This window comes from Sinohyriopsis cumingii, chromosome 19 (assembly GCF_028554795.1).
Source record: "Sinohyriopsis cumingii isolate HCF-2022 chromosome 19, ASM2855479v2, whole genome shotgun sequence".
In the NCBI taxonomy this organism is placed as follows: Eukaryota; Metazoa; Mollusca; class Bivalvia; order Unionida; family Unionidae; genus Sinohyriopsis; species Sinohyriopsis cumingii.
Window position 1 is genome coordinate 57246216 of NC_142979.1, and position 26335 is coordinate 57272550.

The following is a 26335-nucleotide window of genomic DNA, read 5'->3' on the forward strand; positions in this document are numbered from 1 at the left end:
AAAAACTTGCTTGCCTCCTACAGCAGAACAACTCGATAACTGCTTGCGTTCATTGCTCGACAAACATGCCCCAGCTACCAAGTGCAGAGTATCAATTCAAAAGTGTTCTCCATGGTATAGCAGTGTTAAGAACCAGCTTCGCACTGCTAAAAGAGACCGCCGTAAAGCTGAGAGGCTCTGGCTTTCCACCAGACTCACTATTCATAAGCAAATCTATGAAGCCGCTAAGAAGAATCTCACAAATATAGTCCATGCAACGAAATCAGCCCACTACAGTACTAGGATCATGGAAAGTTCCAGCTGCAAAGAGCTCTTCGAGATTACTAACAAGCTAACGTCAAGGAACAAATCTACACCACTTCCAACTACTTTCTCTCCAGTCGACCTTACGGATATGTTTGCAAATTTCTTCTGTGACAAAGTACAAACCATTAGAGATAAGCTTGACACCACAATTTCAATTGACTCGTCGTCACCATACAGTTGGGATAGAGAATTTGAGCGGCAACCGTTAGAATCATTTGAACCTGTCTCTATGGATTTCGTACGTACAATCGTGATCAAGAGTGCACCAAAGTCATGTGAACGTGATCCAATTCCAACATCACTGCTGCTTGAGTGCTTAGATCCAGTATTGCCTTCACCAACTGATGTTATTAATACCTCTCTCTCATCCGGGGAATTCCCATCATTTTTTCAAAACTGCCGATGTAAAACCTCTGCTGAAGAAACCAACACTAGACCATAACGATTTAAAGAACTACCGCCCAGTTTCTAATCTCCCATTCATATAAAAAATATTAGAAAAGGTTCTCTTATCCCAGCTTGTATCTCATCTGAATTCAAACAGTCTTTTTAGCAATGTGCAGTCTGCATATCGCCCTTACCACAGTACTGAAACTATTCTTCTAAAACTAGTTAATGACATTCTCTCTACGTTGGATAGCGGAAAGATTACAGTCCTCACCCTCCTTGATTTGTCTGCATAATTTGACACAATAGACCATGATATATTACTTCACCGTCTCCAGCATGTATTTGGCATTCATGATACAGCCTTAATGTGGTTCAAGTCCTACTTGGTCAACAGGACACAAATTGTGTCTACAAATGGAATACACTCCGGCCCAATTGATCTATGTTGTGGTGTTCCACAGGGGTCTGTTCTTAGACCTGTTCTCTTCATTCTATACACTCAGCCGCTCTCAAGTGTCATAGATCATCATGCAGTGTCTCACCAATTGTACGCTGATGACACCCAAATATACAAATCTAGCCACCCAACTGAAGTTGATGCTACCATCTAAGGTGTAGAGAGGTGTATTTCTGATGTGAAATCATGGATGACATGTAACAAGCTGCAGATGAATGATGTTAAAACTGAGGCCATTCTGATCACAACACAAAGACTTTCTCATTCACATCCTTTACCTCAAACAATAAATATCAGCAACACCAACATTAAATTCACACACTCAGTATGAAACCTAGGTGTTACTCTGGACAGTACTCTCACATTGCACCAACATGTCATGAACATATGCAAGGCTGTATATCTTGAACTTAGACGCATCCGCTCGATTCGCAAATATCTTTCAGTTGATGCCACTAAAACACTTGTGTTCATTAGTACTTTCAAGACTGGAATATTATAACTCAGTTCTGTCTGGTTCATCTCAATATCTGGTCCAGAAACTTCAAAAAATTCAAAACACAGCTGCTTGGATCATACTTAGAGTACCACGATCAGAGCACACCTCTCCGCTGCTCTGTACCCTACACTGGCTATCCATTCGATCCAGAATCAAACACACATTTTGTTCTTTGTGCTACGTTTCACTGTCGGACTCTAGTCCAACATACCTATCCGCCCTCACCCATGTGTATACACCAGCAAGATACTTACGCTCCTCTTCTGACAATCGTATACTCATTATTCACACTATGAAAACAAAGTCATATGGACAGCGTTCTTTTGCATACCAGGTACCAGCAACGTGGAATGAACTGCCCAGTGAACGTAGGCACAAAGACACAGCGATCCCATTCAAGAGTGCTCTTAAAACTCACTTATTTCGACTGCAAGAACAAACTTAAAGACCTAATAATGTTTCCTACCTTAAATATTTTCAGCATGGTTTTTTATGTCTTCTAATTTCATGGTGTTTGTTTTTGTAATCATATCATTATTTGTTTTTTTTATCTTATATGTGTTGTCTAATGTTGTAAAGCGCTTAGAGCTTCTAAAGATTAGGCGCTATACAAAGTCCTCATTATTATTATTATTATTATTATTATTATTATTAATATTATTGATGGTCACACAATGGAAATTTCAGTACTTAGAAACAAATGTAGACAATATATAGTAAAATTAATTGTGTTCTGAGTCCAGATGTGTGCCACCATGTAAATACCCTCCTTGTCCACCTATATAATCTTAATAAGCAGCAAATTTACATTTCATCTGGTCTAGAGGCTTTCCCATGTTAATGGGCAACAATGAGGCGCCGTTGGGGACAGAATTTGGTCAAAAAATAGCAGTTGAAATGTTTTTGATCTCACGTGTCTAGAATTCCATTTTCACATGTTGAATCAAATTGTTGGCTTTGAAATTTCCATTTCATATGTTGAATTTTTTAATCTTAAATTTTGTTTTACGTAGCAACAGTTGGAAGTTCCATTTGCTCTATCAGTTTTTAAATTTTATCTCTTGAACTGCATAGCAGTGTTTGAAATTTCGATTTTGTATATCGGGAACTACACTTTCAGAGGTTTAATCAAACTGTTTTCGAATTGCCTCGGGTGGCCGAATGGTCTAAAGCGCTCGCCTGTACCAATCACAGTCATCTGACCTCAGTGTAGTTGCAGGCTCGGTCTGCGCGGATATGGGATGAAATTTGTCAGTAGCTTTCCTTGAGTCGGTGGTTTTTCTCGAGTTATTTCTCCACCAGTTGTACTGGCAGCCATGTATATCGTGTGCTAGAAAAACGAGGTTGAGGCAACCACCATCACAACAAAAAAAATCACATTATTTGCTTTTAAAGAATATTTCCCTTGTCGAAAGTTTCATATTGTATCTGTTGTTCAATTGCACGCCTATGGTTCAAAGTTATATTTCCTTATTCCCCGAGTGTTTCTAGGCGCTCGCATTTACATAATACAAACATCTCACTTCTGTCTCAGTGGGTTCATGTCTCAAACTCGGCCAACGGGGGTAAGTGAGAAACATTGCCAGTATCTTTCCGTAGGTTGGTGGTTCTTCCCGGGATTTTTCCAGGTTCCTCTTCCACCAGATATACTGGACGTTAAATATGTGCTAATAAATGTCGTTAAACCAACAAGAACAACAGTCGCGGTTTTAAACCTTATTTGTTGAGTTAAACAACGGTAGTTATAATCAAAATAAAAGTAAATATTACAAAATTTAAGCACTTCCCACGAGCCTCTGAATTATTATTATTATTATTATAAATTTCTACTATTATTGTTATTATTGCTTTTCTTGTTATTAATTTAAAAAGGAAATCTTCAATGGGAGTAACTAATTCGCAAAATTTGAAAAATCGAATGTTACATATGGAGCTAATCCATTGCAAAGAAAACTCACGTGTACGTGTGTGAAAAATGAATGGGGCTTTTTGCAACTAAACAAAGGGCAAATCGACGGGAAAAGCGCTTGAAACATTGTAGAAAACGGCCTGAAGCGCGAAAAAAGAAGCCTGTCGCAGCGCAGTTTTAAAGGACTGTGCCGGAGAGGTGGGAATTGGGGAGTGGGCGTTAATCAGGTAAGACAGAGATTTGCCGCTCATGGCACACTCTTGTGCACAACATTTGTTACAGCCTTTGCTTAAAAGGTCATATTTGGTATTAGTGTTTTGTACTCACAAAGAGAAATATCAGCACTAAGAAGGATGCTTATGATGCATGTAATCCTTGAGAAACTGTATTAAGCAAAAGAATGGCAGGGCCTGCATGTTAAGGCTACGATCAACACAGTGATGTGAACGTGTGAGCTTGACCCAAAAACCCAAAGGTGGCATGTTACGGTACTAATCGTCTTAAGTTCACAATAATGTATGGATGCAATTCATCAAAGTGTTTAAGAAATGTAAGCGAATGCAAAAATAACTTGAACTTAAATCTTATTGCAAATATTCGATACAAATGTGACCCAAAGATCAATGTTATTACCTTCATAATGGTTCACCCGAAGTATGACGAAATTCATCCCCTGGTTTAAGAAATATAAGCAAATGAAGAAATAAAAATGAAAAATAAAATTTCTAACAAAAATCTTGACGCAAAATTGTTTTGTGATTGTCACCATGACCCGAAAATCAAAGGGCAATTCTGCAAGTCAGCAAATGAATTGTATTAGCTTCGTTATGACTCATTCCAACATGGTCTTGTCTTCTAGGTCATTTGGGTGAACGAACATACCATAAAATAAGTTTTCTTGCCTTCATAGTGACGACTGCCAAGTTGTGAAAATATTTTTAAATGAAGAAAGAAAACAAATCAAAACCGTAACTCAAATTTTCTGTGAACTTGAACCCATTGTAAAAGGGGCAACCATTTTACAAAAGGAATTGTCTTTGGGTCGTAATTATTCATGCCAAATATGATGAGAAACTCAGGTTTACAAATTGTAACAAATATTTAGTGATTGTTATGTCTTGCTTCCAACTAGCATGGACTTGAAAATAAAAATTGACTTACTTTTTTGATATTTGTGGTATTCATCTAGATGCATCTACAAAGTTGTATTGCACTGAGATTAACTATGCGAGAAGATCTGAACTAAATAACAACAGCAAAAATATAAATAAAACTACGAAAACATCTCATTTGAAGAATTCCAGGTATGATATTCAATACTTTTTTAATGAACATAATAAAAATTGTTGAGGTTTCGGTAGGTTTTGGGACATGTTAGTCATTTCGATTCATCATGGATTATGTAGCCGTTCCATGACAAAATACACATAATGCAATCAGCCTTTCTCAGAATTAAAAAGGTGGCTGAGTAAATACATGACTCAGTAGAAAAGACGTTCCTCGATACTTGTTGAGGTTTCTGGAAATAGGAAATGGAACTTTTAGCCACCGTTGTGTAATCTAAGATAGAAGATCTAAAACTCGACATGTAAACTTAAAACTTCAACACAAAAAATTTGATGCAACAAGTAAAATTGGATTTTTCGACTTGCAACATAGAACGTTGCGTAATGCAAAAGTTTAAATCTAAAATCGCGACAGACTAAATTAAATTTTCAACCACTACTGTGTAATGTAACAAATACAATTTGAAAACGCAAAATATTTAATAAAACATTCAACGCAATCAATTTGATTCGGGAGCTGAAACTGGAATTCTGGACAAGCAGCATTGAAAGTTCAACCACCGCTGAGTAATTCCACAGACAGAATCTAAAAGTTAGTCACTGAAAATGGAACTTTCAACCACCGCTGTATAATTCAACTGATAAAGTTGCAAAACTAAAATGTAATAAAAAAACATAAGTTGGCTCACAACATGAAATTGTAGTTCTCGACCTATGACATCGAAATTTCAACTCCATAATTCTAATTAGACCAACTTTTGTCCGCTACTGCTCCTCACTGACACCTAATGGTTTTATATTATCAGGTGAATTCTGATTTATCTGGATAGTCATTAAGTGTGCAAGTTTCCTAAACCGACCTACAATGTTAAATGTCCATTAGACTACATGTATTCCATCAATTCATAAAATGGCAGCCCATGTCACAGTGATTTTGCTCTCATCGAGGCCAAAAACATTCCTTAAAATGGTAGCCCGTGTAAAATCTACAAAGCCGCCATAGCAGCCCACATTGCTGATCATATTGACACTCTAAACATTAAATTCCCACCATACCTCACAGTTGTCATTGTGGATCCTAAATTAAATTACCCTTATGCTCAGGGCGGCTGAAACCAAAATGGTGGCGTGTCTTGTGCCTGGAATGTAAAATTTGCTTGTTGTCACAGCCTCATCATAGCACTAAATTTTCTTCTTGGTCATAATGTGAAACGAGTCCCATAACAAGTATCCACTTTTCAGCTTTCATAAATACAAACGGTGGTTGCCACCGACCACAACATCTGATAGTCTACATAAGAAGAAAAAAAGAAAATAGTTGGATTGATCTTTTAAGAGTTAAAATAATTTAGAAATTCAACTCATCTAACTTTCACCATAGTTCTGTTAAATTATTTTCTTATTTTTTCTGGGAAAAACTCTATTTATCTTTCTCAAGTCGATTTTGTAGCAAACATTCTGAATAAAGAATCAATTAATCTATGAATCTTTCTATGGCTATATCTGCTACTCTATCCATCCATTATTCAATCTGATAGCAAAAGACATAGCCACAATATTGCATAATAAAGATGTGGGCGTGGCCGAGTCTTGAACCCCTATAGTATATTTGCCTTATTTATCGTAGTACAAATATTGCAGCTCTATGCATCTTAATATTTAACTATACATATTGACCAGGGACTTTTCTGTATTATTTTTAGTACATTGCTAAGATAGTAGTTGTATATTTTAGAAGTGGAACAACACTTAAATGAGTTGGAGTATTACCAGCCTCTTTCAAAACCAATTTATCATGGTACAGTATTGGAAGTCAGACATGAACTTTCAAAACCAATTGATCACGGTACAGTATTGGAAGTCAGACATGAACTTTTAAAAACAAATTAATCATGGTACAGTATTGGAAGTCAGACATGAACTTTCAAAACCAATTGATCTTGGTACAGTACTAGAATTCAGATAAGAACTTTCAAAACCAATTGATCATGGTACAGTATTGGAATTCAGATATGAACTTTCAAAACGAATTGATCTTGGTACAGTATTGGAAGTCAGACATGAACTTTCAAAGCCAACTGATCATAGTAAAGTATTGGAAGTCAGACATGAACTTTCAAAACCAATTGATCATAGTACAGTATTGGAAGTCAGACATGAACTTTCAAAACCAACTGATCATGGTACAGTATTGGAGGACAGACATGAACTTTCAAAACCAACTGATCATGGTACAGTATTGGAAGTCAGACATGAACTTGGACAATTGAATGAAGGCAGTTTTAAGAAAAGGAGAATACAACTGCTTGATTCCGAATAATCCAAGACCAAAATATTTTGTACAATGTTCCACATATTCACAAACCTGAGGAAAAGTGGATTATACCAACGTGTGTTCAGTCAAGGTCGGTGCATTGTTTCAGACTGTCCAAGCGAGACTGAGCAATTGTAAGATTTTTAAATATTTAAATCTCCCTGTTACAGCAAATATTGACAGCGTTTGTTTTCACGTCCAGTCTGATCATATTGTGGTTGGTTGTAGAAAGATGATGCTTCATAATCCGGATCCAAATCGACTGGATGATAAAATTATAAATTTACCTAAAATTTGTTGTGAAAAGAATTTTTTTAAAATTAATTTTTTATATTTCTCCAAAACAAGTATAGTTATGGGGAACGTGTTTTCTCCGTGATTTGCAAACATTTATGAAGCTATACCTGAGAAATAAAATATTACTAAGAATCAAAAGTTTAACATTTTCTATGATATACTTCCTGATGATATTTGCCTTCTTGGGAGGACGAAAAATGGAGTTCCATAACTCCATAACGATTTTAAAAATTAAAATGACAACTACAATTAGTAAAGAAAGTAAAATAGACTTCTTAGCCTTAACAAAATACAAGAGAAATAGCTTTCAAAAGGGGGATAATTTGGATACTAAGGTACATTTCAAAGAAATTGACACTCATATATTGCTGCATAAAAGTAGTTTTTAATTCATGGCGTACATCGAAAAGCAATTTTAAACACAAAACACGCAGGTTCCGCCCAATTTGAAACAATGAACGATGGTTTCACGAGGCTTCTTCGTTGCTTTTTAAAAACTGCGAAAAAGAGTTTACACAGTCTGGAAACTTCAGAAAGTGAAATATTTTGGGCATTGGGAATGATGGATATTCGAAAGAAAAAATAGTTACTCGTTGTGTTAAGTGTGAATTTAATGGTTGTAAGTTGTGTGAGTTCCGAATTGATTCATACATGATACAGATTTTGAAAGTAGGTGGATAATTTAAACGTTAAGAACATGTTTCAGGTGATCTTCAAACTTTAATTGATGTGGTTTATTGCGTCAACTTTAAAAAACAAAATATGGAGAAACCCAAATAAATTTAAGCGCCATGATGGAGGGCATTTTTGGGTATATGATTGCAATAAAAAAAGGCAACATCTATCAAAACATTCCAGTAAAAGCTGCAATCGAGATCATTTGACAATGATTGGCAATGGGCACATCTGCTGATCACAAGCAGATAGAGAAAAAGAGAAAGTATTTTGGGTTAATCGTTTAGGAGCTGAAATTAAATTTGAAATTCCACCGAAGGCGCAACCTCAGCCATTGTCTTCAGCCTTTTAAAAACATTTTATTTTGAAATTTTTAATTGTTTCTTTCATGCCTTATCTATCTATCTATCTACGTTTCTGACCAGTTTGATAACTAATTATATATCCGATATGTTACATATAAAGATGGGTTTGAGCTTTTGACTCGCGTAGTGTTTTTTCTTTGATATCTCGACAGGAGTGAAGCAGGTCTGTGTGCTCACGCCTCTGCTGTTCAACCTCTTCTTCACCCAAGTCCTCCTCCATGCAGTGAAGGACGTTGACAATTGAGTTTACATCAAGAATCGCCTTGATGAATCCCTGTTTCACTTGCATTGGAGTTTTGCATGACAAAGACACTGAAAGACAACATGTTGAAGCTCTGTTTGCAGATGTATGACTGTGTATGTGTGTATGTATGTATGACTGACTGACTGACTGACTGACTGACTGACCCTTGTGAATAAGTTCTCTGAGGCATCCAGTCTGTTTGGTCTGAACAAAACACAGGTACTCATTCAGCCAGCTCCTTACACAAACCCACCACAACTCACCATACTGAATGAGGGGAGAGAGTTGAAGATCGTGGACAGCTTTACATGCCTGATAAGTACAGTGTGTGAATATAGGTGTCTGGACAATGAAACCACAGCCAGGGTCCGGAAAGCAAGCCAAACACTCTGAAGATTTGGTGTCAGAGTCCTGCAGCAAAAAGACATTCGGATGCCCACCAACATCAAAGTCTACATTAAAACTGTCGTCCTCACCTCCCTGATCTACAGTTGTGAAACCGGGACTGTATACCACGGGCATGTAAAGCGCTCACTACGGTCAATCATACTGGGTACCAGGATTAGAAGTCCTCATCAGGGCCGGTGTTCCTAGCATAGTGGCACAGCTGATGACATCTCAGCTCACATGGTCTGGCCACGTGATTTGGATGGACGAGACCAAAATACCGAGACAGCTATTATATGGTGAGCTCAAACGGGGAAAGCGGAAACGAGGGTGACCCCAGGAAAAGGTACAAAGAAAACCTTTAGTGTAACCTGAAATGGTGCTGAATCCAACCCAATGAGCTCGAAGTCTCGGCCATGGACCGGTCTACCTAGCGCATACTCATCGCAAAGGTTGTCGAACTAGTGGAGGATAACCGTCCCAATGCCTCACAAACACGAGAGAAAAACGGCACATCGCAGCACACCAGACCATCACGTCTAAAGACTTCCGATGCCCAACCTGTAACATCCTGTGTGCATCCAGCTTTGGGCTCAGGAGCCACATGCGAAGTCACCGTGGGGTGCACAACTAGTGTCGTCACCGGATACGAGCGACAACCGAAGATCGATACTGTATAATGCAATTTTTGCATTCTAATTAAACTATAAATACTTTTCTGGGGCGTTTCTATTTTTCTGTTTTGTTCTCTTAATTTTGTAACCTAGTCGTTATTCAGTGTGAACATTTAGTGAATCTGATACTCGCCCAGTCTCTTCACGGCCGTCTGCAGACTTTGTCAAACTTTGTAGAGCCTTACTGTACTGTTGGTCTGCTTTCCCTCTGAAATAAGAAAGTGGATTAAACACCATATTTCCAATGTTCAAGACCCGTGTTCAAGTCCTAATGCTATCATGACCAAGGTTTATGGGTCATACTGTCATCTTAATGTTTGTTCTCCCATATACCATTTTCTGCAATGTCTGTCTATCTATATTTGATATTGACCATCCAAACAGAGTTTAAACTTATTTCCTTCAGTTTAAAACATGCAGTTAATTTCTTAGTAATTTAAAATTTCGTGTCTTACACGTTGATGTTCCGAAGGAACAACTCATTCAGAAAAAAATGCTATGATCATATTCTTTTGAGAAGAAAGATCATCCAAAGACCTTGGAAGCATACTCATTTCTTGACTGCACATTGAGTTAGGCGTAAATAGATTAAACTATAGAGAAAGTGCAAATACAGTGTAAGCAATTCACACATCGCTGTATGACCGGCATATGCGCTATGCACTTCATCCTGACCTTAAGGATGATGTTAATCGCAAGGATCATCATTGATTTCAAAACAAACTAGAACACATTACAATACCTAAAATACTTCTAGTAGAAAACAAATTAGAGGTATGAATACGCAACATTCAAACAAAATCATAACGAAAAGACGTAAGAATAATTTAATATCAACTTAAATGAGCATAATTTTTACGGCTGTAGCAGTAAAGATTGGGATTCATATTTCATATCCATACCTGCAGAAAGTCATCAGTAGAAAATCACACGAGGCTTATTTAGACCTAACTATGAAATTTATAAAAAAAGATCGACACAGAAAGGTGTGCAGATGGAATATAATACATTTGTTTTTATTTGCATAGTCTCTAAAAATATAAGCACACAGCTCATGACATTGATTGTTCAAACGATGTTCACATATATATTTGAATACGCAGTTTGCAGGCTTGAATATTTATTATTGCACATAGAGAGGTATCGACTTATCAGATGAAGATCTTTTGCCTGAGTGGATTAAAAACCAGTGGGATTGCATAGACGTGAAAACTTAGTATCATGTGTGGTATTTTATGCAGAAGAATGTGTGTTAAATAAGCCTAATATCATTTAGTTAGACCATCAAAATACATTTCGTATGGATACATGAACTGGCTTGGTAGATGTCCAGTACAACAATGAAAATGACTTTGATATAGTCGTAACTGTATATGAAAACATGGGTTAGTGTAGACTGTATGAATGCAGCTTAGAGAAATTAAATTAATTCTCTCATAATAGCTGACATATAGAAACAAATGCATGTTGACGTGCTAATTATATAGTCCAGTGTCGTGGTCCTAACGATTATCAAGATGAAAGCTATCATTACAATCGAATTACAATTTGGTTATAATTGGTGTCCCTACAGTAGAAGGGAAATGAAAAGGGAAAATACACCTCTAAAATTTCTTACCTTTCTTAATTGACAAAAATATTATAGCACAAAAGACTATGTTACATTGTAGACAACTATATATATATATATAATGACTGAAGAAGACTGTTCTCTGACATTCAATTACAGTCTTCATCCATTAAAACTTTTGTATATTGTATTATGGTTTCATCGTAACACAATACTGTAATAATGTTCTTCATCAATGCTACCTTACGGGATGTACAAGACCATATCATGGATATGGCACCCTCCAAACGCAATCGATTATGATTTTATTTGTACCTCAAATCATTTCATATATATTACCGACTAATCTATAGCAGATGTTCTTTTACAACTAATTGTGTACAATGAATACATTTTTTTAAAACAACAACCACAAATCATACCAGAAAAAAGACAATGTAAAAAACAAATGAAAAAAGAAGAAGAAAAAAAACAATAAACAAAAACAACAATAAAAATTAAAACAAAGAAATAAAACCTATGATGTTCAGAGATGATGATAGAACGCTTTTTGCTCTCCCAATGCATGCCATATCTGTGAGAGAAACAAATTTAAGACAACGGCGAAGAACACGCACATAACGTGCGATATCAGGACAGAGGACTGTTTACAACGAATGTCGTTTTAATTCCAGATTTCACAAAATGATCCAGATGAAGCAGTACAAATCATTCCTCATAACAACTAGAAATATTTTTCAGTCAGCAAGAATTGAATCAGCTAATAGGCTCATGAGAATGGTAGGAAAATAACTGAAAAGATAAACTAGATTTGTTCATTGTTCTCGGTTTGTGAGGCGGATATTAAAACTGGTGGCTACAAAATTTAAATATGAAAAATTCACAGAAAATTTGGAACAGTTTTGAGAGATGGCGATGTCTCCATTGACTTCATGCTACTCACAGGGCCGTGATGAATGTACACGACAAGGCTTATAGTTATGTTCAGTGTAATCCAGAATTTTGAGGAAAGACATTTACCCATATTAATATAATGATAGATTAGATAGATTCTATGAAACATACATACCATCCAATGACGAGTTTTTCTCATCACTTCAAATTTATCAAATGACGATTACTCACAGTACATTGTGTAAATGTTATAGATGGGCACTTTGTATTTCCAGTGAATAATAATAATCCCACCTAAATGAAACACTAAACTCAACAATAAGACTGATTCCGCCTTTGATAATAAATACAAGACTGACTTTATATAAAAGGTAAGTCACTAAAGTAGAACCATGATGAAGGTTAAAAAAGTTCATTGGTAGAATATTCTAAGTTGTCAACAAGATAAAATTTGTTACTTACGTTGTAATAAAACACATGGGAATATCAGGAACAACAAGCTCTACATGGAAAAAGTCTAGTATCCCAGATCCAGACCACAATATATATTTTACCTCCATTGATAATGATCCTAATCTTTAACCCACACTCAAAGTTGAATATTAACTATGCATTTACACAATTAAAGTTGCTGGTCGGATACGCAATGAACTTCATTTGGACAAGGTCAAGTCCTAAATACAATTATACATAAGATATAATCATGGAGGAAAAAAAAACTAACAAATAAATTAGGATTGAACTAAATTTCACGCCAGTAATATGATAAGGATGAGAAATTGGACTTGACTATCTTGCTTTAAATCTGAGATTTGTTTATCTAAAGAAAGCGTTGAACAATGTTCATATAAACATCGCATTTCTTGTGCTAATACATAGGACTTGAATTTACTGCTTTTCCTCACTCACGTGTATTTGTTGACCACCTTTCTCTTTAAAATATGTATTTCCTCTATTGCAATCCCATTGTATTATCATTGATTTAACACACGATTTACATCTCTGGTATTTTGTGTTTCACTGTTCAAAATAACTTTATGCATCTGTAATATTTCAGAATATACTTTGTCATTTATTGCACTAGTTTAATTTTAGTTACTACTAGATATCAGTGAAAATTAATTAAAAAGTAAATCTTCAAAATCAGCATATCTTAGCACTGTGAAAAGTGCACTGAATTTAGTATCTAGATGGTGCAAAAAAAACTTCCTATATAATCTGATTTTGGCTATTTTGTGATAATTTTATGTATTTGAAGGTTCAATGGATGAGCTAAAATGTTACATGGTTAAAGGTTTACTTATGCATAGTATATGGTGTAGTTGTCTGTTCTGCTGTAGCTTCCCTGAACCAAATTTGAAGCAAGTTCAAATATTCTGATGATTACGCCAATATTTATATTATTTTCATTACCTTTTATTTGTTTCAAAATCTCGTAAACCATCTTGCAGTATTTTATATACTGTTTGTTTTTCAGCTGGGCTTATTTGTTTCTGTAACAAAATATCGAATGCTATATATTTTAATTTGTTCTGTGGTGTTATTTATTATCATCATGAATATTGCCGACAGTGTAGCATTCTTATTTCAGGTTTATTTTTATGTGTACCCTTTTCTTCTTTAGCTGCGACGTTTTTTTTTAAATGTACTTTCTTTCTTCCCTCAAGTTTTGTAACACTTTCAAATTCGCATGACATGTATGCTTTTACTGCTTCATTTACAAATGTGCTGTATTTTTCCTACGTGAGCCACATTTTAATTAGAAACTAATTTTTTGTAAAAAATAATAATATGTTTATGCTTTTTAATGTCATTTTTTAAATGTAATGCACTTCCGTAAGTAGTGAAAGGGGTCACCCTACGTACAATGGGAATTAGCATTACAGGGACCCCTGGGTCACTCTACGTACAATGGAAATTTAACATGGCGAAAAATCGTGGGTCACTCTACGTACAAGGGGAATTTAACATGGCAATAAATCGTGGGTCACTCTACGTACAATGGAAATTTAACATGGCAATAAATCGTGGGTCACTCTACGTACAAGGGGAATTTAACATGGGATTTTTTTTAAAAATTTTTTAAAAAATTTTTTAAAAAAGGGGTAGGCAATGGAAAGACTATCTCTTTTCGAGATATATGGCTGGCCCTGAAAAGGGCCTTTGGTTTATGTTAATATGCCCTTAACATAAAGGGCATTTGCGACATCTTCTTTTCCTCAAACTTCGTCTTACAGCAGGGCCATACATCAGAGTCCTCTTGAGGCAACCTTGTCTCTCTATATAGACTCTTCTTATCCACAGGCTGCTGTTGGTCCTGTGGACAACGGTCCACTTGGATCGGACATACATGAGCATGTCCGTCCTGAACATCATTGTTGACACAAGGGTTGAAGATTCAACGTCTGTCCACATGTTGAGGCTCCGAGAATAGGTGAATCAATGCAGTGAACGGCGCTTATTTATAGGGACAGGAAGGATTGAAACGGATTGAGTTCATTCACCAATCCTAACACGCGTTACAGAATTCAGTCAGCCTGCATCCAATCCGAAGAGAGCAGTCTGTGACGTCACGTAGTCTATATAGATTCGCTAGCGCTTGTGTGCAGTCAATCTATGCGACAGTGATTCAACATGACGGAAACTCAGAAAACGATCCATTGGGGTGCACCAGCAGGGGAGACTGCCCAAGGGAACTCGGACTTACTTTCAGAAGAGGTGAATTGGGATTTTGTGGATTTTCTCTCCTCGCAAGAATTTGTTCCGGAACCTTCGTTACCTTCTTCATTACCGCAAGTGGAAAATTTTAGACAGAGACAAAAAGAAGAATTGGAGAAATTTATACAACGACAAAAGGAAGCGGAACAGGCTTTTCTCCTACAGCAACAGCAACAAGAAGAAGAAGAGGTAAGAAAAAAACAACAGCAGCAACAGCAAGAAGAAGTAGCAGCAAAGAAACAAGAGGGTGAAAATCAAACGGTCACGGTACTGTTGGACATTTTAGCGGAGTTAAGAAGTCTGAAACAAATGTATCAGACTTCTTTATCACGATCGAAGAGAATACGACCTTCCCGAGCTAAACACGTTAACCCTGTGACTAAGCCTACCGTACCACCCTTAGTGATTTCAACCCAATCATTATCAACATTACGCAGTCCAGAAGTAGGCCTTGGCCGTGGCAAAGGCATAAGGCAGTTAAAGTTGATTGCTTAAACTCACCCTTTCACCATGAAGAAAAAAGGCCCTTTTCAGGGCCACCCAATACTCTTGAAAAGAAATACAATTTCAATTTGCCAATAACTCAAAAAAATAAACCCCACCCATTTTACCCTTATAGTACGTGTCTGTGTATGAGTGCGTGAGTGTACGTTCTTATTTTAAAATCACAACTCAAAGACACTTACCTTATATCATTCATTTATTCTTTTCTCCATTTTTTACAATCCAATTCACAATTCACAACACAACACTTTAATTAAAAGTTCATTGACTTCTTCTTTCTCCTTGTTTACTCTCTCTGTTTTTTAAATTTCTTCACCGTCTTTTCCTCATTTTCTTCCCTTCTTCTTTTCTTCTTCTCCTCTTTCTTTGCCTCTTGTGAACAGAATTGTCTTTTTTCTTCCTCTTCTTTCTCTGAAGAATCCCTCTCTTCTTCTGAAGAATCCCTCTTTTCTTCTGACTCCTCTTGTTTCTTTTTTGGGCAATCTGGAGACCAATGTCCTTTTTCTTGACAATAATAACAGGTATCTTGACTTTTGTCTTTTTTAGTCCCTGTTTTTGTTCGTTTTTGACGGTCTGGACACTCTGAAGACCAATGCCCTTTCTTCTGACAGATATAGCAAGTATCTTGACTTTTATCTCGAAAGGAAGGAGAGTAGTCCGTAGGCTGGTCTGAAGAGAATTTTCTAATGACCCCTCGCAAAGCTCTGACGAAACGTTCCATCTGGTTAGTCTCTTCCATCGTTGTGCTCGGCTTGAGAGTGAAATGAATAGTGAAAGGACAAGACACACACCCTTTTATATACGCTGGTCTGCTATGACTATAAAGTAGTTTATGGTGTTTGAACTTGAGTCATTTGACTTTTTGCTTTCAAGATGAAACGATCCCATTCATTCGAGAAGAAAGAAGAAGAAAGTAAGAGGCAGAAACGTGATCTATCGCCTCGTACCAGGGCTGAAATCTTGGCACAAATTCATGCCAGTGATTTTGAAGAGGACATGAGTGAACCAGAATCCGAACCCTCTAAACCAAGTTCACCACCCTTTGTCAACCCTGAAAAGTACTATTCCATTCGAGAGACGGAAAAGCGCTCCTCTAGAAAATTTAGAACCACGGCTTACAAATACACGGTGAAGTTTAAAGATTTCAAGTCCGAAGTACCGTTAGAGAAAGCAGAAGTGTTCATCACTGAGGTGTGGGATTCTTTGCTCACTGCACTTAAGCGACAATGTCAACCCAAAGAAGACGATCGCTTGAGACTTTCCATACAACACGACGGTTTGAAATCCCCTGTTTGGATCGAGTTTAGCACCCCTGCAGAATTGACTGCTTCCAAAGTCATGGACAAGATTCAACACGTACAACAATCTAATGATCAGTTTGACATCACCGATGGTAAAGCCACACTGGACATGACCCACGTCTCTCCTCCTCAAGGGACAGGACGCAAAAAGATGTTATTGGTGGACGACCTTCGCAACACCAAAACGAGTCTCGTCCGAATTAACAACCCTCATGACCAGATGTGTTTAGCCCGTGCCATCGTGGTGGAACGAACCTATGCCAACAAGAACGACACGGTAGAATGGAAAAGAACCTGGAACACTATTCAACGTTCCGACCGAGCCAAACAACGAAACGAAGCAGAACTCCTGTTACAACAAGCCGGACTGCCCAAAGACACACCCTGTGGCATTCCCGAGATGCAAAAATTGCAAGATGTCCTAGCTCCACGATACACCTTGAAAGTGCACCCTCAAGAAATGCGCGGGCCTCTATTGTTTCGAGGCCAAGATTTTAAGGACGGAAAATACATTCACCTTTATCATCACGATGACCATTTCGATACCATTACCAGTATCACTGGATTCCTGGGATATGTTTATTATTGTGAGAAATGTGACTATGGTTATAATAATCGAGAGCAACACAAACATTGTGGATGGAAATGCTCAGGATGTTTGGCCTCTCCACCCTGTCTGAGCGAAGAACCAGTGCCTTGTTCCACTTGTCTGCGCACGTTTGTCAGCCCTACCTGTTACCAACAACATTTGAAGACGCATGGTTCACAGAAGAAATGCGCTTGTCAACTACTGAGATTGTGCCCCGCGTGTGGACAAGTCATACGTACCAATAATACCAAGGCACACGTATGTTCAGGAAAGAAAAAATGTCACATTTGTCACCACATCGTGGACTTGGAACACGAATGTTACGTGCAAAAATACCAACCCCCACCAGAGAAAGAGGACGGTCACAAGAAGAAAGGCAATTTCATCTTTTTCGATTTCGAATGTATGCAAGAGACCGGCATTCACATTCCTAATTTCTGCGTGGCTCATCGAGCGTGCGAAAAGTGCATTCAAGAACCTATCTTCAGTCATTGCCCTCACTGCAGCAAGATTCCTGGAGGGCGTGAAAAAATCTTTCGGGGGACGAACACGTTAGCCGATTTTGCCCAATGGGTCTTAGACCCCGTCGACAAGACGTGGAGCCAAGAGGATATCGAACGTTACGGAGATTGTCATCGTCATGCCACGGTGATGGCTCACAATTTCTCCGGATACGATGGACAGTTTCTTTTGAGGTATTATACGGAACAAGGCACCGAGCGTCCTAGAGTGACTTTGAACGGAGCCAAAATCATTTTCATGCAAGTGGGACAAGTACAGTTCAAAGATTCGATGAGCTATTTGGCCATGCCTTTGAGTCGAATGCCTAAAACGTTTGGAATGACAGAAATGGCTAAAGGGTACTTTCCACACTTTTTCAATACGGAAGCCAATCAACACGCCGTTCTACCCCATTTACCTGAGGCTCACTATTACGACCCCGACAACATGCGTACCGAACAACGAGAAGCTTTCTACGCTTGGTACCAGGCTCACGCCTCGGACCCTTTCGACTTTCAGGAAGAAATGCTAAAGTATTGTCGTTCCGACGTGGACATTTTACGGCGTTGCTGTGGAAAATTTCGAGAACTGTTCATGGAACACGGAGGGGTCGATCCTTTGAAAGAAGCTTGCACCATTGCCAAAGCGTGTTCCTTAGTGTACCGCCAATTCATTTTCATGCCTGAAAACATCGTAGCTGTCATCAGTCCTCAAACGACCCACTTTGTCAAACGTCAATACTCGGTCAAAGCCCTACGTTGGTTACATTACTTGTGCGACAAGGAAGACAAGTGGATTCAGCATGCGCGCAACGGAGGGGGCGAAAAGACCATCGGAACGTATTCGGTCGATGGCTGGGACTTAGAAAACCCCAAGATCGTGTACGAGTTTAACGGTTGCTTATTTCACGGATGTCCCGTCTGTTACCCTGACCGTGGCACTAAAAATCAGTTTTTGCAACGAACCATGGAAGACTTGTACCAGGACACTTGTCAGCGACGCCTAAAGTTAGAACAGGAAGGATACCAAGTGGTGGAAATGTGGGAACACGAGTACGATCACCGTATGAAAACCGATCCCGAGTTTAAACGCCTCGTGGAAAGTTACCAGTTCATGGACCCGCTGAACCCGAGGGATAGTTTGTACGGAGGAAGGACCAATGCCACCTGTTTGCTGTACCAAGCCGACGAAGAGAAAGGAGAAGAAATCAAATACTTGGACGTGTGTTCGCTGTATCCCTACGTGTGCAAATATTGTCGCTTTCCTGTAGGGCACCCGCAATTGCTGACGGAACACATCGACCTGAAAAACATTCGACAATACGAAGGCTTGATCAAGTGTAAAGTTTTGCCTCCCACGAACCTATACCATCCCGTCTTACCTCACCATTGTCAAGGCAAACTGATGTTTCCCTTGTGCCGTACTTGTGCCGAAACGTGCAACCAAGACCAGCCTTGTCATCACAGCCAGGAAGAACGTGCCTTGACGGGAACCTGGGTCAGCGTGGAATTGTTCAAAGCTCTGGACATGGGATACCAACTGTTAGAAGTGTACGAAATTTGCCACTTTCCCAAGACACAACAATACCGCAAGGGTGACCCCACGCAGAAAGGCATTTTCGCCGACTACGTGGATGTTTTTTTGAAACTGAAGCAAGAAGCCAGCGGCTATCCTTCCTGGTGTCACGCTCCCGAAGACCAAATACAATTCAAAGAGAAATACTACGAACAAGAAGGCATCACTTTAGACCACATCGAGAAAAACGAAGGCAGGCGATCGTTTGCCAAAGTGATGTTAAATTGCTTGTGGGGTAAAATGGCACAACGACCGTGTTTACCCAAGACGGAATATTTGACAGAACCTTCCCGCTACTTCCAGATGATTCACGACAAAACCAAATACATGAAACACGTGGACGTCGTTCGAGAGAATTTGATCTTGGTCAATTACGAAGAAGATCTGGACTTTGTACAAGACGACCCTTTTGGGAATGTCATCATTGCGGCTTACGTGACAGCCCATGCTCGCTTAAAATTGTACGAAGCTTTAGAACTGTTAGAAGAACGCGTCCTGTACTTTGACACGGACAGTTGCATTTACATCCATCACCCGATTCAACATCACCCTAACATCGAAGGAGACCGTTTAGGAGCCTGGACAGACGAGCATCCCGACGACAAGATTCTAAGTTTCGTCAGTGGCGGTCCCAAAAATTACGGCTACGAATACCGGGACAAACAAGGAGAAGTGCACACGACGTGCAAAGTGAAAGGACTGACTCTGAATTATCGTACCAGTCGAGTGGTGAACTTTGGGGTATTGAAAGAAGCCTTGCAATCGGGAGAGGATGGAAACTTTAAAGTGACCACTCACCAACCGAACAAGATTGTACGTTTACCCACTCACCACATCGTCAGTCGACCCTTGGAAAAAGTCTATCAAATCGTGTACCAGAAGCGAGTGCGACTTCCCAATCATTTCACCTTACCGTACGGTCACGTCGGTATTGGTCTGTATATAAAACAGGAACCCTAGGCAAGATCGATAGTTCATTGGGACTACCAAGATCGAGCGAACAAGATGAATACTTTGAAAGAGACATCGTTCCAGTTTGGGGATTGTAAAAAAGTTGTATCTTCCTCTGGTGTGACTAATACTGGATGGATAAGACCCATGCATTGCGACGGAAAATGTCCGGAAGGAAACTGCGATTGTCCATGCGGTTACCATTGTAATTGCGTAACGGAGTTTGCAGACGAGTGCGATTGTGAGCCTTGCGATGTGTACGATGCTGTACGTTGTGACCTGAGCGATGCCGTAAAGCATCATGGGAACTTTGTTCTCACTACCCCTGTCATGGAAAGTGATGCTGTGCGTGTCAAACCTGTGGGATGCGAAAGTGATGCCGCTCGTCCTCTTAGACATTTTACTGGGTTTAAAGGGGAATGTTCACCTTCACGTCTACCCCCCTACGGATGTCATCCAGCCCTGAGCAAACTCCTGTTCCTGTCACCCAACCCTCATCGAAACGAACCTGTGAAAGACGAATATTCGTTTCCTGTGCGTTTGTCGGAATACTGCGACTTTGAAAATCGTCTTCAATCGTTCAAAGGAAAATGGCCAAAGTATCTGGGAGGACCGACCCCCGAAGAATTAGCCAGAGCCGGATTTTTCTACTTGAGCGAAGGAGATAAAGTCAAGTGCTTCAGTTGCGGTGTGTCACTTCACCACTGGGAACCGCAAGATTCGGCCTACGTAGAACATGCTCGATGGTCACCGAATTGTCATTACTTACCCTTAGTGGGACCGAGACATTGAAGTAACTTCTTACCATAATAATCTGTTCATGGATACTTTACAAGAGAACATTTGTGCTTTGCCTGTGGAGTTGAGAGAACGCATTTATCGAGAACTAGTTAAAATACAAGTGAAACGTAAAGAACAATTGCATCCGTTACGTCACCGGTGTTTGAACCACTGGTACCTGAAGGCTATACAAGGACTGATTCAATTGAAAGTGTTCCATCGGACGGACATTGATCAACGATCCTCTAGTTTTAAAAAGGATTGGTTTGGTATGGACGATTGTAGTTACATCATTGTAAACGTACTGCATCGAATTCCAGAGGAAGAGTTAACGAATTACCAACATCTTCAACACAATGTCAACTTAGTGAAAGAGGAAACTTCTGAACGAATTGTAATGTGTAGATTAGTGACTCAACGATTTAAATTCGACACTGAAGTAAAACCATGTTTGTGCAAAGAGTACATTTCTTGTGTCAGACCAAAGAGGACTTAGTATGACCTATTCATGGATACTTTGCTAGAGAACATTCGTGCTTTGCCTGTGGAGTTGAGAGAACGCATTTACCGAGAGCTGGTCAAAATACAAGTGAAACGTAAAGAACAATTGCATCCGTTACGTCACCGGTGTTTGAACCACTGGTACCTGAAGGGTATAAGAGAACTGATTCGTCAGAAATTGTTTCAATGGTCAGACCTTGTTCAATACTTCCAGGCCCCCGATGATTCACGTGTTGATCATTTTGGTTACTTCGAGATTCACCTAGAACAACCCATTGAGGAAGACGAGGTAAAGGATTACCAACATATTTTACGTGGAATCTACTTAGCGGAAGAGGAAACTTCTAATCGAACTCTGAAGTTTCGGTTACAGTATGCAAGATTTACATTACCCACTGGAAAACGAACATCACTGGCTAGAAAGTACGTGTATTCTTTTCGAAACAAAGAGACTATAAAAACAGGCAGCTATGCCACGGCTTATGTCGTATGTCATCCAACAGATTCCGTGGAAGGAACTCAATGACCATATTCAAACCGTGGATCATTACCATCGATTATTACAAGAACTGTATCCATTCAATTTGGGACGACAAGTGGTGTGTGTCTTAGTGACTTGTTTTCTGGGATTTCGTTTACCAGCCGATTCTTTGTGGACTCTTTACGATCAGTACTTACCACCTCCATGGCCTTAAATGGTCACGAAAAACTCCTTTTGCTCAAAGCCTTGCGGTTTCATCTGGATACTTCTCGACCTCAACAGGAAAAAAAGATTCGTCAACTTTTAGCTACCCAAGACGTGTATGACGATGTGTGCATAGCTTGTGACTTACACCCTCATTGGACAGATGTTCGTGACTGGAAAAAGGGGGGTTTTGAGGCTTGGACCCAAGAAGTGGCCCAGTATGCACAAGAGTTGTTCAAGGAAAAAAGTTACTTTTCAACCTGTGTTAGTGACGGTGCCAGAAGAACCCGTCACCGAGAACAACCACTCGCTTCAGGACAGGACTGTCATGGACATTCCTGAAAGGTCATTCCGGGAGGACACTTGTGTGGCAATACCTCATGTAGAGACTGTAAGAACATTACACACTGTCCCTAGGACATCTTGGTTACCCAAAACATGTTGTACATACACTTGTTTATATTCCACTTTGATCGCTTTGCTGTGTTTTATATTCCTGTACATCACTATTTGGGTTGTATGTATTTTTGTCTTTCGTGTTCATATTTGAAACATTCAATAAACGTGTTCTGAAAAAAGTATATAAACTCTTGTCTTGTTTGTTTTTCGTGTCACAAGTGACATTTCTCACACCATGGCTACCTCTGCTGTCTCTGCTCCCTCTTCCTCTACTGTCAAAGTCATCGACGAACACTTAGATCGTGCCAGTTGGGAGGCTTTGTATCTTCGCCATCCCTTTAACATGCTCATTGCTGGACCTAGCGGTTCAGGCAAAACCGAATTCGTCAAACGTTTGATCGAACATAAACATCATTTGATCGATCGGCCACCTCAACGGATCGTGTGGTGTTACAAAGAGTGGCAATCGGCGTACAGCCTTTTGCGAGAAAGTCAAGGCGATTCCATCGTGTTTGTGGAAGGCATTCCTAAAGAAGACGACGGCATCGTCTCTGACTCCCGTCAAACCCATTTGGTCATTTTCGACGACATGTTAGGAGAAGACGAAGAAGAAATTAAATTGTGGTTCACGCGCAAAGGGCATCACCGTAATGCCAGTGTCGTTTACATCACCCAAAATTTGTTTCAACAAAGTAAAGCCCATCGCACCATCAGTCTCAATGCACATTACGTGGTCTTGTTTAAAAGCCCTCGAGATAAATCGCAAGTGCAAGTCTTAGCCAAACAGTTAGGAACACCTTGGCTGACTCAGGCGTACGACGATGCCACTCAAACGCCACACGCCTATTTACTCGTCGATTTGAAACCTACCACCCCCGAGGATTTGCGATTTCGTACCCACTTGTTTCACCACTGGTGCCAAGACGGAGGGCCTGTCCTGTACACGTCTCCGTCCTCGACTTCATTTCACTCCCCATCAAAAAATCTATAAAAACCTCAGACCCTTTTTCGTCTGTCTCACACTCAGTGCGAACATGACATCCCTTCAGTCGCATCTTCCCGTCAAATTGATTCGTGCCTTGTATGGCATCAGTCGAGAAAAAGATCCACAAACACGAGCTCGTGTCTTAGAAGCTAGTCTCAAAGAAGTCTTACGATGGTTTACGGTGACGGCACGTCAATTACTCCAAGGAATCATTCAGATTCCTCATCAAACCAAACGCTTTTTCGATCGAAACAAAGTCGCTTTGGTCCAACTGGCCGATCCCCGCATCGACACTCAAACCAAACAACAAATCATTTTGAAACCTGGAGGGAGCGGTACTCTAGGAGGGGTCATCATTCGCTCACTCTTAAGATGGGATCCTAATGCCCCCAAAGTTATCCCTAAGACAAAAGTTCAACGAAGCCCCAAGAAGAAAAAGACCAGGTCCCCAAAGAGAAGAACTTCTCCAGTGGCGGGACCCTCCTCTTACCAGATACCACCCCGAAAAAAGAAAAGAAGCCCCCAGAAAAAGAAACAGAAAAAGTCCTCAGAAAAAGAAAAGTCCACAGAAGAAAACTAGTCGCAAGAGAGGCACTGCGGCCAGGACGCAGCCTTACACTCGCAAACCACGACCTGCCACAGCGGTGACTGTGTCTCCGACAGCCTCACGTTTATCCACTTCTCCGTTGATGTCACCAGGAACTGAAGAGTACTTGGAGACGTTGATCACACCAAGAACTTCTCCGTTGATGACCCCCAAAAGAACTTCCCCAGTGGCAGGACCTTCCAATTTAGCGGCAGTGGCTGCTGCTCACAAATTACCTTCTCCCAAAATCAAAGTCCATGAAAGATCGGGCATGTTACAAAGTTTACTGGATTTGTCCAAGCAAGAACTGACTCGATTTAGTCCGTTACGTACCCCTGCACGACGTGTCATGCCTGTCATGAAGTTGATACGCCGTAAAGACAATCAGTGGCGACGCGTTCCAGTATAAAAAAGGCCTGTGACCAAGTAGGGTATCAGTGTTCTTTTGGTGCTCCTAAAGACTCAAAGATGTCACCCTCCAGAAAACCCCAAGGAAAGAAAAGGAAAGGACTGCCACCACGTTTAGCCAAACATGGGGACCTGTTATCTGTCCTGTCCAAAGCTTCTCCACCCCTACGAAAAAAACTCATTCAAACGGCCTCCAAAGAGGTCATCGATACCGTGTGCGAATGTTGTTTGAACGTTTTGAAAGGCACGATCCCTTTGTCCAAACACCAGAAACAATGCTTAGGCAAACATCGTCACGTTCTTCGCCAAATGGTTCAAAAGAAAATTCCCATTCGTCAAAAAAAGAAGATGTTGGTTCAACGTGGAGGCATTTTGCCTCTCTTGTTAGGCCCCATACTGAAAGGAGTCTTGGGAACCATGTTGGGAGGACTGATGGGAGCAAGATAAAAAGGCCTTCGAAAGTCCCAAGATCTCAGAATCGACCCCTGACAACCCAATGGAAGGACGAAAACTAGCTTTAGTGCCTTACAAACGATGGATGGAATACCATCGGTGGCAAGAACAACGCACCCCGCATTTACCTCCCAATCCCAATTTGAGCGAGATGTCCCAGTTACAACACGAATTGCAGTCCTTGATGGATCGCCAAGATTTGTCCGAAACAGAAAAATCGCAAAAGTGCGGTCAACTCTTGCAACGACTGCAACTCTTTCACCAGAAAGCTTTAGACGAAACAGCTTTACTCACTCTAAAAGATTTTAAGACCTTGATGAAAAGTCCAGCACCATCATCATCATCATTACCACCACTACCATCCCCAAGGGTCACCAGAGATGCTACCCCACAAAGACCTGAGGAAGAAGAGATGCGCGAAGTGTTTCAAACACCGTCAGCAGCTCCCATTTCGAGTAAGATTGCAGCATCCTTGTTGACCCCGTCCCCTACACCCCAACGAGAAGAAATGAAAGCTTGGGTTAAAAAGATGATGTCCACGCCTCCTTCGACAGAAGTGAAAAAGAAAGAAGGGAAACCAGAAGCGAAAAAAGAAAAGAAGACCAAAGCCATTCCATTGCCACCACCACCACCACCACCACTACCTTCGACTTCTACTCCCGTAGCCCATCGGACACGTAAATCCGTTTCCAAACCACCCTTTCGACCCACCCAAAGTAGCATCACCGAAGAGTGGGTGACTTATTAACACGCCAACACAAAATAAAAAATGGAAAAAGTCTTAGCCAGCATTTACTACGATCCCTCACATCCTGCAGGTTACGCAGGAGTTCAAAAATTGTATCGTGCTGCCAAAACTCGACTGAAAAGTCTCCGTTTACCTCAAGTGCAACGATGGTTACAAGAACAAGCTACCTACACTTTACACAAACCCATTCGACGCAAGTTTGCCAGAAGTCGCACCCGAGTGGAAGGCATCGATCATCAATGGCAAGCCGATTTAGCCGATGTCTCTCATTTGGCCAGCTACAATCGTGGCTACAAATATTTGTTTTGTGTCATCGACGTCTTTTCCAAATTTGCCTGGGTCGTGCCCTTGACTTCCAAATCGAGCAGCGAGTTAGTGCAAGCC

At 40.0% G+C, this 26335-nt stretch overlaps 1 protein-coding gene across 3 annotated transcripts in view; it reads right to left on the reverse strand.

Moving 5' to 3' along the window:
* LOC149775753 (proline-serine-threonine phosphatase-interacting protein 1-like) overlaps positions 1-26335 on the reverse strand; it is an 87466-nt gene that overhangs the window by 22171 nt on the left and 38960 nt on the right. For 2 of the 3 annotated variants that reach the window (XM_089943082.1, XM_089943080.1), the window contains exon 3: positions 9937-10011. The exons of the other annotated variant lie outside the window; for it this stretch is intronic. In XM_089943082.1, coding sequence (XP_089799208.1) covers positions 9937-10011 — 75 coding nt within the window. The remainder of the gene's footprint in view (positions 1-9936; positions 10012-26335) is intronic. 3 annotated transcript variants of the gene reach the window in all.